Raw genomic sequence first — 16,574 nt, 5'->3', positions numbered from 1 at the left:
ATTGGAGAAGGGTTGGAAAGGCTAATAATGGATGCAGAAAGATTACAAGGGAAGCTTGAATTGAATTATGGAATAGGAGAGTCTTACTGATATGGATTGCTCCATATGAATTTATATATAGCAAGAGGGTCTTTTTTTAAATTGTTCAGAGTATTATAGTAACTTTGATTTACATATAGAAAATTAGAAGGGAATATGGCATTTATAATTTAAATTATTTTGATTTGGAATTATAAAAAGAGAGTTCTAATTCACAGAAAATTTAGTAGTATCTAAACGTGTCTCAGTAGTTCTCTTAAATTCTTTTAGTCTAAGTTTTGGTGCCAGTTTATCCTTTATTTTTCTTCTTAAGTTCCAACTCTTTTATTTCATACGTTTCTAGAGCTAGACTACAAGGTTTGGAATCAGGTTTGGAGGTAATTCAAGCCTGTGCCTACTCATGTTGGAGACCAGTGGAATGGGGATAAAACCTGTTTTTTGTTTGATATCAATTATACAAATATATGATTTTTAAACTCTTTTTAAAATTCTGACTACTGTAGTAGATTCCAGACTTACTCTTTATATTAAAAAAATTTAAACAGTATTTTGTATGCTTTTAAAGCTAGAGAGGGGACTATAAAAATCAGATCTAATTAAGTATGGCAAGCACGTATCTTAGGTTTTCTGGAGTGATCCTGACATTTAGGTATTTTGTGCAAGTCAGACAGTCTGTCCTTGTATTTGGCTTGGAAAACATGGTTGCCGTAACTAGAGCTAGTCTCTAAAATAGGTAGCTGATTAAAAGGTCACAAATAGAGCTATAAAGAATGACATCCTAACAAATGAGTCTCTGTGGTATTTATTTTTTATTATCTACTCAAGATTTATATTAAAAGTATTTTTCATCTCATTGTTTTCTTTCTAATGCAGTTTTCAACTTGACCAACAATGTGGATTTGGACAATACCAAAAAGAAAATGGAGATATATCAAAAGGAAAACAAAGATGTTATTCAGAAAAATAAATTAAAGCTGGTCGGTGGCTAAGTATTTTCTTCTTTTGTCTTAGAAACAAATGTTTCCAGGCTGGGCGCGGTGGCTCAAGCCTCTAATCCCAGCACTTTGGGAGGCCGAGACGGGCGGATCACGAGGTCAGGAGATCGAGACCATCCTGGCTAACACGATGAAACCCCGTCTCTACTAAAAAATACAAAAAACTAGCCGGGCGAGGTGGCGGGCGCCTGTAGTCCCAGCTACTCGGGAGGCTGAGGCAGGAGAGTGGCATGAACCCGGGAGGCGGAGCTTGCAGTGAGCTGAGATCTGGCAACAAAACCACACCGGGGGGAAAAAAGAGACACCCGCAAAAAAAAAAAAAAAAAAAAAAAAAGAAACAAATATTTCCACATGATACTTTAAAAAGATATCTTCCTTTAAACCAGTTACATTTACAAAAAATGTCGCTGAAATTTAGACCAGAAATATGAATATACACTGTAGAGGTATGTAGGTAGGCAGGCACACATTACTACAGCAAAAACCACTTTGACAGCATTATGTTAGACTGTGCTTTCTTAAGGAAATGGATCCATAAGATAGGTGATTGTTAACGCTAGTTTTGCCTGCTTGTATAATTTTCCGGTAAGTGAGCATTTGGACAGTGGTCACAAAACAATGGAGGCTCATTTTTATCCTTGAACACTAATTTCTTTAAAGGAGGGAGTAAACCCAGACAGACGTTGATGGAGCTCCCAAGAGGGAGATAAAACAAGGACACTATTTATTAGAAACTAAAATGAATTCATGATTAGGTCAGAGGAACACATTTGTCAACTAAGCTTAACTTTGGTTTCTCAATTAGTTACCTTTTTTGTTTTACTGAAATAGTATCATTGCTAGATATAAATATGATTTTGGTTTGTTTTAGTTGATCTCATGTTGAAGTTTGTTTTGAAAGTATCTCGGCCGGGCGCGGTGGCTCATGCATGTAATCCCAGCACTTTGGGAGGCCGAGGCAGGCGGATCACAAGGTCAGGAGATCAAGACTATCCTGGCAAACATGGTGAAACCCCATCTCTACTAAAAATACAAAAAAAAAATCAGCCGGGCGTGGTGGCGGGCGCCTGTAGTCCCAGCTTCTCAGGAGGCTGAGGCAGGAGAATGGCATGAACCCGGGAGGCGGCAGGACTTGCAGTGAGTGGGGATTGTGTCACTGCACTCCAGCCTGGGCGACAGAGAGAGAGACTCCATCTCACAAAAAAAAAAAAAAAAAAAAAAAAAGAAAACATCTCAGGAGTCATTATTATTAAATGTATTAAAATGTATTCTATAAAGAAAAAAGAATTGTATGCATACAAAGGATCAATTGTCTAATTTATACACTTTAGCTATCATTTATATAGTACAGTTTGACTTTCTAGTTGTAGGGAAAAGCAGAGGTAATTATGTTTGAGATACTTTATCAGGATTTTGTAATTAGTGAAAAGGATACAAGCATATTTGGATCACATAGCATATATTTTCATATTGTATTTAGAAGAGACTTCCTCCTTATAGTCTTATAGTGCTTTGTATCAGCATTTCTTTCCTGCTGTAAAACGCTCAATGAATTGATACTACATTTTCATTCCATTCATACCTAGTCTAGCTTTCTTTAAAAGTATCTTATTTCTGAGAGCATCAGTATGTCATTAATGTTACTCTCTTTGCCTAGTAACCTTCTCTGGGAACATCAGAAGATACATGCAGAATAGGTATGCATAGATAAAATGTTTCATTAACCCCAAGTGTTGGGATTACAGATGTGAGCCACCACTTTTATCATGAAAGGGCCTTACATTTTATCAAAGCCTTTTTCTGCATGTATTGATAAGATTATGTGATTTTAATTCTTTATTTTGTTAATGTATATTAATTGATTTTGTATGTCAAACCGTCTTTCCATCCCAAGGATAATTCCCTCTTGGTTATGTTGTATGATCCTTTTAATGTGCAGTTAGATTCAGTTTATAAGTATTTTGCTGAGGATTTTTGCATTTTTGTTCATCAGGGATTTTGGCTCGCAGTTTTTTTTCCTTGTGGTGTCTTTGTCTGGTTTTAGCATCAGGGTAATAATGCTGGCTTCATAAAACGAGTTTGGAAGTGTCCCTCTCTTCAATTTTTTAGAAAAGTTTGAGAAGGATTGATATTAATTCTTCTTTAACTGTTTGGCATTATTCACCACTACAGCTTTTTCTCTGTTAGGAGGCGTGATGACTGATTCAGTGTCCATACTAGTTCTAGGTCTTTTCAGATTTCCTATTTCTTCATAATTTGGTCTTAGTAGGTTGTATGTTTCTAGGAATTTGTTCATTTCTTCTAGATTAACTGAAGTGTATAATTGTTGGTGTGTAATTGTTCATAGTAGTCTCATGATCCTTTTATTTCTGTGGCATCAGTTGTAATGTCTCCTCTTTCACTTCTGATTTTGAGTCTCTCTTTCATAGTCTTGCAAAGAGTTTGTCAATTTTATCTTTTCAAAAAAACTTAATTTTGTTGATTTTTTTCTGTTCTTTTTCTATTTTCTATTTATTTTTGCTCTAATCTTTGTTATTTATTTTAATACTTTGTTCTGCTAACTTTGAGCTCAGTTTGTTACTAAATTTCTAGCTCCTTGAGACGTAAAGCCAGGTTGTTATTTGAGATCTTTCTTCTCTTTTAAAGTAGGTGTTTATCACAAGAAACTTCCTTCTTAGTACTGCTTTTTCTGTATCCCTTGAGTTTTGGTATGCTATGTTTTTGTTTGTGTTTGACCTGAGGTATTTCCTAATTTCCTTTTTGATTTCTTTGACCCAATGATTTTTTGAGTTTATTGTTTAATTTTCACATATGTGCATATTTGTGAATTTTTCCAGTTTTCCTTCTGCTATTGATTCCTGGTTTTATTCCATTGTGGTCAGGAAAGATACTTGGTATGATTTCAGTCTTCTTAAATTTGTTAAGACTTGTTTTGTGACCTAACTTGTGACCTATTCTGTAGAAAGTTCTGTATGTGCTTGGGAAGAATGTGTATTCTGCTGCTGTTGAGTGGAATAACAACTAACAGACATATACAGAACTATAAAGTTGTTTCAAGACTTCTGTTTCCTTATTGATCTTCTTTCTGAAAGTTCCATCCATTATTGAATGTGAGTTAAGTCTCCTACTGTTACTATATTGCTATTTCTCCCTTTAGTTGTCAGTTTGCTTTATATATTTAGTTGTTTATAATTGTTATAATTTTCTATATGTTGACCCTTTTATCATTATATAATGTTCTTTGTCTCTTTTGACAGTTTTTTAATGAAAGTCTATTTTGTCTCTTACTATGTTCTTTGTTTCAGTGAATGGTGCCAGCATTCATCTAAGTGTTCAATCCATATTTGGTCAGTGTTTATATTCTGTTGAAGATCACTCATGTTTTAAGCCTCATCCCTACTCTAATTAGATTATTACTGTATTTAGGGCTCTTATTTCTATTCTTTCTTTCTTTCTTTTTTTTTTTTTTTTTTTTTGAGACGGAGTCTCGCCCTGTTGCCCAGGCTGGAGTGCAATGGCATGAACTTGGCTCACTGCAACCTTCATCTCCTGGGTTCAAACGATTCTTCTGCCTCAGCCTCCCAAGTAGCTGGGATTACAGGCATGTGCCACCATGCCTGGCTAATTTTTTGTATCTTTAGCAGAGACAGGGTTTCACCATGTTGGCCAGGCTGATGTCAAACTCCTGACCTTGTGATCCACCTGCCTTGGCCTCCCAAAGTGCTGGGATTACAGGCACGAGCCACTGCATAGGGCTCTTATTTCTTATCTGGATTATTTGAATATACTTCTAACTATTCCTCCTATTGTCAGTCTTGAATCCAATTGATCTTTATGTATACCTTTCTGTTTCTAGTCATCTTTTTAAACTCATCCCTCAAATTCCCTTAATATGTTCCCAGTGGCCTTAGTATAGCAAAATCCACTAGTATGGTATAACAGAATAGTTGTTCTGTTTAATAGTAACATGTCTACATGAAATAAAGTAAATTCTATTTCCCTCGATATGGAATTGCTACATTATTAAATAATAAGTGACTAGTGTGTTTTATGCTTCCAATAAAGAAAGTATTAGAGTGTGGTGTATGATTGCTCTTGGCTCCCAAATTTATTCCATGCCATATATAAATTTTTGTTTTAGACTCGAGAACAGGAAGAACTGGAAGAAGCTTTAGAAGTGGAACGACAGGAAAATGAACAAAGAAGATTATTTATACAAAAAGAAGAACAACTGCAGCAGATTCTAAAAAGGAAGAATAAGCAGGCTTTTTTAGATGAGCTGGTATGTATTAATGCTAATTGTGATTGTAAAAAACATTCTTGAGGATTTACCTTTCCTAGTAGGCTGAATGATGGCATTTAAAGGGCATTTCCAGTATTTGTAATCTGGTTCACCTTTAGTTTTGTTGGTTATGTATTGATATCAGTGTATTTATTGCTGAATAAGAGGTTGCCCCCCACCCACACTGAACAATGTATTTTTATGTTCACAATTCTGAGGGTTAGGAATTTAAGTGGTTCTTTTGGGCTTCTCCGCGTCCCTAATGTATTCTCAGGACACCTCTCCATGTGGTTTTGATAGCGCCAGGAGGCAGCCAAATGCCTAGGCAGATAGGGTCGGGTACCCGGAGAAACCCCACCTCCATGTCGAAGACAGTTTAAAATCTGAAAGCCAAGCTACAAGTTAAATCCTTGGACCAGATTGAGAACTTGTCCTCCTCTTTGGTGTGCTTTCCTCTGATTGATCCCCACTCTTCACCTATTTTATATATGCCTACCCTTTCCTAATTGGTTTTCTACACTGTCATGCCCACCTTTGGGTAGTGTCTTCACTTCAGCCTTTTTGCATACTCATAAGCCAATTCAGCACATACTCCTCATCCTGTGCCTATAAAGACCCCAGACTCAGTAACTAGAGAAAGAGACAACCTGACTTTGGGGAAGACGACCTGCCCTTCCTCTGCCCTCTCCAGCTCCCCTCTCTGCTAAGAGCTGTTTTCGTCACTTAATAAAATTATCGCCTTCACCATCTTTTACCATCCCTGTGACCTCATTCGTCTTGGATGCCAGACAAGAGCTTGAGGACCCACCGAGTGTCAGTACCCAGAAAAGCTGCCACACTGGCACTTTGTCCTTGCTGGTGGAGAGCAGCTGCCCCAGGTGACAAGGCCAGAAGCCAACTGAGCTGCTAACACACTGCCGTCTGACGGCGGAACTAAAGGAGCACTATAACACCTCCCCTGGGGCTTTTGGGTTGTGGGCACCCTCACCTGGGCACTGCCATGTTCCCCTTGAGGCAACATGCCTGGTCTGGCTGTGGGCCCCACATGGAGTTTGCTTCTGTGTCTATGCCTGGAGCAGATGGCTGGGTCCTGCACTTGCTTGCTTGTGCCTGGTCTGACTGTGGGCCCCACACAAAACTTGTTCCTGTGTTGGTGCTTGGAGCAGCCAGCTAGATCTGCACTGACTCACCCATGTGCTCCCTCCCACATGGGGTTGGGTGCAATGGGTCTAGTAGAGGGGAGTCCTTACCGTGAATCTAGTGAAGGGGCTGACTACATCAGAAACTGCATCAATTTCTGTAACATTGTGATTGTACTTCTCACATGTTGGCTCAGGGTTACAAGAGAAAATATTCCAAGCATAAGGAAGTAGAAGATGCTAACATTTTAGGGCTTGGGCTAGGAAACTGGTGCAGCATTGATTCCACCATATTAGCAAAAGAGCCCACTCAGTTTCAAAGGGAATGGATATAGATCTCACCTCCTAATGGGAGTGTGATGGCCATCTTTAGTCCACACAGTATGTACTGGGGAAAACTATGTTTTTCTAGAATTTGGCAAAATATAAATTCATTTGGGATACTCAGTCTCTATCCCGATATCAGTTTAGTGATAAGAATTATGAAAATGACTTTCATTTTCATATTGTAATTTGTCTTAACCTTATGCCTATTTATTTATATCTTGCCAACTATGAAGGATTTAAAGTGATTTCCTAGATATTGTTTGTGGACGTGCCACTACTTTGTGTAACTCGAAGAACGATGTTAAAATGAGGTTCTAGTATATTTTACTTATATATTTTTGTTTCTTTTTTTTTTTTTTTTGAGACGGAGTCTCGCTCTGTCACCCAGGCTAGAGTACAGTGGCGCAATCTCAGCTCACTGCAAGCTCCGCCTCCCGGGTTCCCGCCATTCTCCTCCTGCCTCAGCTTCCCGAGAAGCTGGGACTATAGGCGCCCGCCACCTTGCCTGGCTAATTTTTTTTTGTGTGTGTGTGTTTTTAGTAGAGTCAGGGTTTCACCGTGTTTGCCAGGATGGTCTCGATCTCCTGACCTCGTGATCTGCCTGCCTCAGCCTCCCAAAGTGCTGGGATTACAGGCGTGAGCCATTACTTATATATTTTTAAAAAGTTTTTTATTTAATATCCATTTTATTTTCAGATGAGAGAGTAACATTATAACTGAGATGAGCCAGTATATTCTTAATAGAGTGTTTATATGGCTTTAAGCTAACTGACTAAAAGACATTGTTTCTGAAGCACTTTTCTCCTGATTAATGCTATTTTTCTAATAATGAGCTCATTTTGGCTCCATGCTGAAGTTTATATTGACTCTGTCTACTTTGTGACAGTATATTTTATATTTTTGCATGAAAAAATAGTGTATTTTTGCTTGAAAGAAATAGCAGTGTTTTTGCAAATTTTTGTTTTCCAGCAATTAGCTTCCTAGGTAGTCAACCTTATTAGATAATGACAGTAATAATAACTAAGGTTTATGAAGTGTTTCATGGATTTGTTACTATATTACTTGATATTTATAACCCTGTGTGATATTGATGACTTCACAAACTAGAAAATCTTCCTCTCCAGGAAAGTCTTTTTGCATTCTTCTCTTTCCCTTTATGTTCATATAATTTATTTCCCTGAGGCTTTTGTGTGTGTGTGTGTGTGTGTGTGCGCGCGCGTGCACGCGCGCACTGTTAATACACTTTCTTGTCTAGTTGATAATGCTATTATCCTATGATTGGGGAAAATATGTATATGTGTGTTTTTCTACTGTGCTTTTGCCAAAAAAGCATATAAGTCAGTTAACCAAGAGTAGAAAAAGAGAAAGCGAGATTACTTAAATTGTAAGGAGGTGCGAAACTAAAGGAAAAATAAGGGTAAGGGCATTACTGAGGCTTAGATAGAAAATGCTGTCATAAAACTCTATTTTCTATGAGTGGAATGTGAATTTGACTCTAAAAATGAGAACAGCAGCATATTAAATAGAGTAATGATGCTTTCTGTAGCAACTTTCATTAGTTCTTTCTTGAAACTATTAAGTGGCAGGTATGGCTTTAACAGTGAAATGACATGTTGTGTTTTATATTTTTGTAGCTGTTTGGTGAGAAATTGAAAACTTTAAAAAATGAATTAGTAAATTGATGTTACTAATTATTAGTATATAATTACTAATTATAATTGTTTTATTGAAAGATTCTTCCCCTTATCATTTTATATGAAGAGTTACAGGCTCTTTTTTAAGTAATACTTCTCTTCTATATAATTAATTGAATTAATCCCAAATATAGAACTTTGATAGAAAATATACTTTTAACATTTTATGTTCCATCTAATAAAAAAGGTTTTTAGATTTTATTTTGAGGTTAGCCAGCTTTGCATAACAATTATTCTTGCGTATTCTTTTTCCTTTTTTTTTTTTTTTTTTGAGACGGAGTCTTGCTCTGTGCCCTAGCTGGAGTGCAGTGGCGTGATCTTGGCTCACTGCAACCTCCGCCTCCTGGGTTTCAAGCAATTCTCTGCCTTAGCCTCCTGAGCTGCTGGGATTGCAGGTGCCTGCCACCATGCCCAGCTAACTTTTTTGTATTTTTGGCAGAGATGGGGTTTCACCATCTTGGCCAGGCTGGTCATGAACTACTGACCTTGTGATTCACCCGCCTTGGCCTCCCAAAGTGCTGGGATTACTGGCGTGAGCCACCGCACCCAGCTGCATATTCTTTTAGTCTTTAAAGTACTGTTTTGCTGCCTCACTGAGCTGCTATTGGCATGAAGCTCTCCTTTGATTCAGTGAGGCATGAAGCAAGATGTGAAACTACCATTGTTGTACATTGTGTGTAATCTGGAGTTAATATTGATTTTTGTGAGTTCTTTCTCCCACTTCCTGTTTTCCTCACCTGCAAGTCATTACTGCACATACTTTCCTCACTGTTTAGATCATATAACATGGTGGTTAAATAATTCTTAGTAATTTACTGTATTCATTAGTGCAATTAATTACAACAGATTGGTTTAGAATACCACTGCAGTTTGAATTTCTGGTTTTCATTTTTAAACTTATTTTTAAAGATTTTGTTATGTTTATTTTTCAGTCTTTATAAATTTTTTGTTGTAAATGTTAAAATACTTTAAATTTTTATGACTAATGAATTCATTAAATTTATTTTTATCCTCTTGAATCTTTATTAACTAAGTAAAATAATGTATTTCTTTTTCTGTATATGTTCATATGTGAGATTTTGCTTAAAAAAAATAGCATTTGTAAATATGTCTAGAAGCTTAATTCTTAGAATTAATTTCTGGACCTAATTTACACAAGTACTACTTATTAGAATTGTTTTCCTCCTGTTTTTGGTTCTGGTCTTTGTGCCAAAAGTCACTTTTTAACCTTTTAAAAAGTATTCACATTATATTATACTGTATGTGACAGGATTTTAATGTTATGGTCTTAATGTTTATGGCTTAGCATTTGCAGTAATGTTGGCTAAAAGGTCCATTTATTTAATTCTAACTGTAAATTCAATTTTAAAAAACAGTTTGGAAAAAGATTTTTAAACAGGTCTTGACTTATTAAGTCTTTTTATATTCCTGTTTGAAAATTCGCTTCAGTTTATGTCTAAAATTTTGTATGGGCTAATATTGTTGTCAAACGCAGTAGGTGATTTTTATTAGAAATATTGTTTGCCAGATGGCTTGCTGAAAGTCAGTTAAAATAATCTTTTAAAAATGGTCATTATAAAGCTTTTAATGAGTACTACAGGCAGTTCTTATTAAAATTTCTTTAAATATTAAACAGTGTGCCTTCAGGCAATTAATATAGGTGAGGGAACCTTTTAAGGTAAAATGTAATGCAAAGAATGAAATAACTTGAAAGGCTAAATCTGCATGTTAGGTATTCCCCAGAGCATGCATGTTTCACATAGTTTATTTTACTCCATTAATATTTTTTGTTGTTGGAACTCCTACTTAATTCTAGTTTAACACTTAGTAATGCTTCCAAGCTTCAAAATTTGAGTGCTAAAATAGAATAGAGTAGGTTGGAACTAAATTCTTTGCTTCTGTATCAAAACTGTTTTAGATCCTTAGAATGTTTGTTTTTATTAGATTTCAGTTGTTTACCAAGACACTTTAACATTCAGTTCCTTTTATGTGAATGTGAAACCAGGATTAAAACAAGCCAAAGTCTTGACTAGCAACTTTTTTTTTTGAAGTTAATACATTGCTTTTATATAAGAATTTTTGCTTTTTAAAGGAAATACCAGTTAAGGAAGAGCACTTGAATTGATTTAGAGTATAAATTGAAAAGCAATACTTTTAACTTTTTAGCTAAGGAAATTTATTTTTCTTTTGTTAGTTTCTACATGTGAAAAGATAGAGTAGCTTTTAAAATATTTTTTTGGCCACAGCCCATTAAAAATGTTCTTTAATTTTATATTTTATTATAAAATTCTTAATATAAATCTAGAATAGCTGCAAGGAATCTTAGCAATACAGTTACTCATGCATTACTAATACTTTGTGTAGAATATAAAAGGTATTCTAGTATATTCTCCTCATACTATATTTCATCACTTTTCCTTCATTATTGTTAAAGCCAGGTCTTAATGATTTTGCCCCTTAATAAGGTTATATCTTATAAATAAATAAAATTTATGTTCTTCCATTTACTATTAAAAGTTTTAATCTTTGTAACACTGCTCTTGCAAAACACTTCTATTATAAAATCTTGGTGTGCAACTTTATTCTAGGACAATTCTATTGAATTAAGTTGTTTGAGTTATTTCTATACTGTAACCTTAAACCAATTCCTTTAAGTATATTAATTAACCACATTTGTGCCTAAAAAATTGTTAAGCTGCTAGATTTGGAAAGAAAATTAAAATCTGTATGTTTACTTTATGCTGTGAAATGTTAATAATAGAGTTTCTTCAGGATTAAATTCTGTGTAGTCACTATTTTAACATCTATAGCCTCTTTGAACAATATGCTTTAGCACATAATCCTGGTATAGGAGATAAAAATGTGTTTGTACCTTCATCTTTGTTTATAGATACAGAAAATTCTCAGTCTCTTTCTGTGTGTGTGTGTTTGTATGTGTGTGTAGGAAAGAGAGAGAGAGAGATCTTTTCCTCCTGGTACCTCCTTCTGCATATGTTTTTGGGTTCTTATTTAACTGAAAACTCAGAAAGGAAAATGTCTGGATATCATTTAGTTTAGACCTTAGTTCCACAGCCCTTTAAAGATGTAAGAGGACTTCTTGTTAAACAGAATAAATAACAGTCTACGTATAAAAATTAGTAATTTGCTCATGGTATTAAAATGTGTCAGTGTGCTTAGAATTAATATAAGATATTAAAATGTTTCACTGTCAGTTTGTTACTTAAGTTAAAAAACATAGACTTAAATTTTAAAATTAAATTAGAAAAGGAGAAAATAAATACGCTTTTGGTTGTACTTACAATAGTTTCATTGTGCAAAATAGAACAAGGATCATTTCCAAACGGTCTCAGGTGAAATCTAATGGGAAACAATTTCAAACTGGTCTAAATTTACCGGTAAAAAGAATGCGTCTTAGATAAACATCTGATCTAAGTTATAGTACTTTGTACTATGCTTTCTGTGATTAGCTTATTTTTTTCGTTTTAATAAATGTGGTTGGTTTGCTAGTTGAAATAGGAACTTTTAATGTGGATTTTATAAAAATACTTATTTGCAGGTTATTTTGATTTATGAGTCTACAACAGCCTTTTCTTATTATGGAAAGTTAGTATTTTTTGTAAAGTGTCCTCGGTAATGTGAATATTTAGTTTGACATGAAATGCTTATGGAAAGGACATAATTTAAAATAAAAGTTTTGTTGTTTTTAGTTTTCCCTTTTTACATTTCTTATTGAACTTGAACTATTCTTACAGGAGAGTTCTGATCTCCCTGTTGCTCTGCTTTTGGCTCAGCATAAAGATAGATCTACCCAATTAGAAATGCAACTTGAGAAACCCAAACCTGTAAAACCAGTGACGTTTTCCACAGGCATCAAAATGGTAAGCCTTATTTTAATTACTTGTTTGAAAGATATTTTTTCAAGGATTATGCTTTATAATTTTACACCATTTCTATAGTAAACCGAAATGTTCAGATGTTTAAGAACAGTGTCTGATCTAGTTTTAGATGTCTGGAAATATGGATGGGTGCAGTATGAGGAAAGTGAAACAAATAATTTTCAAAGTATACAACACAATATTTTTGTATGTGAATTGGGTTTGTATGACTTTCTTACTCTACTTGCATTTTTAAGCTTGTAGCGTAGAAAAACATTTATAAATATTGTTTGGAGAGTAGTTACCATCTGCAGATATGAAATGGGAAAGTAAATGTATCAATTAATGTTTTCTTCTAAGCAGTTTTCTTCACATATATATTTTAAAAAAATCTGAAAGCCATTTTTTAGTTTCTAGACTGATGAATAGATTAATTTGGGTTTAAAAAACTTTATTTTATATTGTATTGTTATATTTTGTTTATTTTAGCATTCAAGGGAAAGATTTTATAAGCCAATGATGTTTTTGTATACTTTGACAGATTTTTTGTTTGTTTGTTTAGAAAATATATACTTTGGCATATTAATTTTAACATGTGTTTAACATTTAGATGTTTGAGATGTAGCCACTCTAAAGATGTAACATTCAAATTCATAATTATCTTTTAAAATAGTCTCATTAGAGTAGTATAAAATATGTGGTTAGAAAAGATAAATGCTTGAGGTGATAGATATCTCAATTACTCTATTTTTATTATTGCATATATGTACACAGGTATTAAAATAAAAGTATCACAAAATATGTACAGCTACTCTATATGAATTAAAAACTGGTTTTAAAAAAGTTGTGGCAGCACTACAAAGTCATGGTTATGGATTTGGACTTTGAATCCAAACAGACCTGGGTTCAACTCTCAACAACCCATTTAGCCAGCTGCTTGACATGAGCAAATTACTTTGCCTTTCTAATAAGCCTTTTTTCCCCATCTATAAAATGGTGATGATAATACCGATCTCATAAACTTGTTGGGAAAGAATGTGAACAAAGTGCACAGTGTAGTACTTGGCTTATAGTAAGCTCTCAATAATTGAGGCTAGTTTTTATTCATAATAATGAGTTGATAACACAGATGGCTATACTAATTTATTCCTTAAATTTTTACATATTTTTTATATACATAAAACTCATTTTTATACATAGTTTTAAAATTCAAGATGATGGAGGTTGCAGAATTTTTGTTTGGCTTTTATCATTGTATGCCTGCATTTCAAAGTCAGTGTTAATGACATGCAATATTGAAGTGGTGGGAGTTTACTGGTTTTACCAGTAAACTCATTTATTTTCAGGAATGAAGTCTTGTATTCAGATGACACGATGTAGCTACAAACTTCAGGAATGTATCCCCTATTGTAAATTGAGCATGATGAGTATGCAAAAAGGAATGCCTCAAAACGTTATCAAAGTATATTTTAAATTAGAGATAATACTCTAATTTTAAGAGGCAAAGGACTGTTTCTTTCTGTTGACCCCAATGGATAAAGTCATATTTACTCTAATTTCATTGTTGCTTCCACTTTAGCAAAAGTGTAGCAGCTGCTCCTGTTTTCTAGTTCTCTTTCTTTTATAGTATATGTAATATTAAAATAAGATCTGGCTTACAGTCTAAGTAGAAGATACAGGAACTCATCTTAAGTCTTTTGCAACTTTTTTTTTTTTCCAGTTGCTGACTATAGAATTTGAAAATCTAGATACTTTTGTACTAAGCTGGCTCTACTTTTAAAATTTATCTTGAATTTACCCACTTCTCTCCCCCTCTATCATCCTGGGATAGTTGCCATCATTTCTGTACTGTACTATTGCAGTAACATTCCACCTGGTCTCTCTATTCATCTGTGTACCCCATAATCTAGTCTATAAGCCTTTGGGTGGTTTCCTAATAAATGAATGATGGTAAATAAACAATATTAAAAAAATCAGCTCATCACCTCCTTGCTTACTATCTTCCTATGTCTTCCCAGTACACTTAGAATAAAATTCAGAATGCTATCTACTTTCTCACCTGAGAAAGGGACATTTGTACTAAGAAGTCAATGGTAAAACGGGGTTAGCCATGCAAAAATACAGGTAGAGAAAAGAGGAGTAAAGAAGGCCTAAGGTAAGAAACAACATTTTCTAGAAACAGACAAAAGATACTGTTAAGAGAATACTTTCCCTACTCTGCCTTGCTCCTTATGCTCAATTCACACTGACCTTTTGACTATTCTATCTGAAGTATCTTTCTCCTGCCCCCGTCCACATTGTGTTATGCTTTTTAAAATTTTAATATAGAGACAGGGTCTCATTATGTTGCCCAGGCTGGTCTCAAACTCCTGAGCTCAAGTAATCCTCCTGCCTTGGCCTCCAAAAGTGTTAAAATTACAGGCGTGAGCTACCATGCCTGGCCTATGTTATGGTTTTTAACCCTTTATAACATATATCACTATCAGAAAGTGTCTTATGGGTACACTGTTTAATGTTTATCTTTACCGCTAGAATATAAATTCTGTGTACCTAGAACGAGGTTTGTCTCTAGTACCTATTTAATGAATGTTCACTGTGGACCTTCATTAAATATTTTTGAATGAATGACTGTATCTTACATATTAGGCTCACATTTAATAGAATGAAGATCCTGAAGTATTTTCAAGTTTCTGTGACTTTATGGTGTTTACTCTGTTTGGAATATACTTAACTGCTTATGAAAACTTTACTTATAATTTATGGCATCAATCAAGTGTGATTTTCATGAACCGTCTTTTGTGTGGAATTTAATTACATATTCTGATGCTTCCCCTAACATTTTATATGTACTTTTATTATATATTGTAGCTCCTGCCTTTTATTGCAATTGGCTGTTTTCCATGCCGGTCTCATTTTAGATGAGCTTCCTTAAGGACATAATGTGTTATGTGACCTAACTTTATGTGTTCTTGTGGGGACTAAATATTGTACTGTGTAATTATTCAAAAAACTTTTTTGAATAAATTATTCCCATTTTTCTTAACTTCAGAGCATTTTGCTTTGCCATTGGGAGATTCACATTTGGGTAAAGAAGAATTTGATGCACTGTACAGCCAAAGTAAAAAAAAAAAATTTTTATAGATATATCTAAATTTCCATCCCTCTATCACATTTTTACATTCCATTACCAATGAGAATTACAGATTATGTATTCCTCCTCTTCTGTGTTCTTATCTTTTAATTTTTACCTGTGGTACATTTTGAAATTTATATAACCTGGGTAGACCTCTTAGGTAGTCAAGTGCTTTTCTTTGGCCTAAAGAGAGGCAGCATCAGATCTACATCCTTTTTTCAACTAGAGAGAGTAGTTGCTGGTAGTCTTTCTGTGTTTCATAATGTTCTATTTATTTAAAAACGAAATGAATTGGAATGGCCAGATGTAAAAGTTTTTGGAGAGCACTGATTCATAAATCTGCTAACCTGAACATGATATGAACAAAATACTCTGCAATTTATTTCCTTGAGGAGATTAGGAAATATATCCATTGTGGCAAAGTTGCTTCAGCAGCATACTTTTAAAATTATTTATTTATTTTAAATTTATTTTTAGAGACAGGATCTTGTTCTGTCACTTCAAGCTGGAGTGCAGTGGTGAGATCCTAGCTCACTCTAGCCTACTTCTGGGCTCAAGCCATCCTCCTATTGCAGCCTTCCAAGTAACCGGGTTTATAGGCTCACACCACCACTCTGGGCTAATTTTTAAGAAAATTTTTCTTTGTTTTTTTTTGTAGATGAGGCAGGGTCTAGTTATGTTGGCCAGGTTGGTCTTGAACTCCTGGTCTCAAGCAATCTTGTAACGCCTCAGCCTTCCAAAGTGCTAGGATTACAGGTGTGAGCCAGTGTGCTCAGGCAGGGGCATACTTTATTTTTTATTTTTTTTTGAGATGGAGTCTTGCTCCAACCAGGCTGGAGTGCAGTGACACAATCTGGACTCGCTGCAATCTCTGCCCCCTGGGCTCAAGCGATTCTCCCACCTCATCCTCCCTAGTAGCTGGGACTACAGGTGGGTGCCACCACACCTAGCTATTTTTTGTAATTTTGGTAGCAGTGGGGTTTCATCATGTTGCCCAGGCTGGTCTTGAACTCCTGAGCTCAAGCCACCTGCCTGCCTTGGCCTCCCAAAGTGCTGGGATTACACTGTGCCCGGCTGAGGAGCACACTTT

The 16,574-nt window shown here is 35.0% G+C and overlaps 1 protein-coding gene across 4 annotated transcripts in view; it reads left to right on the top strand.

Annotated features, from left to right (window-relative positions):
• The window catches only part of MNAT1 (MNAT1 component of CDK activating kinase), a 240,680-nt gene that overhangs the window by 76,252 nt on the left and 147,854 nt on the right, over window positions 1-16,574 (top strand). For all 4 annotated transcript variants that reach the window (XM_031668067.1, XM_031668070.1, XM_031668069.1 and 1 more), the window contains exons 4-6: window positions 913-1,016; window positions 5,176-5,316; window positions 12,229-12,354. In XM_031668067.1, the coding sequence (XP_031523927.1) occupies window positions 913-1,016; window positions 5,176-5,316; window positions 12,229-12,354 (371 nt within the window). The remainder of the gene's footprint in view (window positions 1-912; window positions 1,017-5,175; window positions 5,317-12,228; window positions 12,355-16,574) is intronic.

Source organism: Papio anubis, chromosome 7, assembly GCF_008728515.1.
Source record: "Papio anubis isolate 15944 chromosome 7, Panubis1.0, whole genome shotgun sequence".
Taxonomy (NCBI): Eukaryota; Metazoa; Chordata; class Mammalia; order Primates; family Cercopithecidae; genus Papio; species Papio anubis.
The sequence above is the reverse complement of the archived record's forward strand: the minus strand, read 5'-3'. Positions and strand labels throughout refer to the sequence as shown.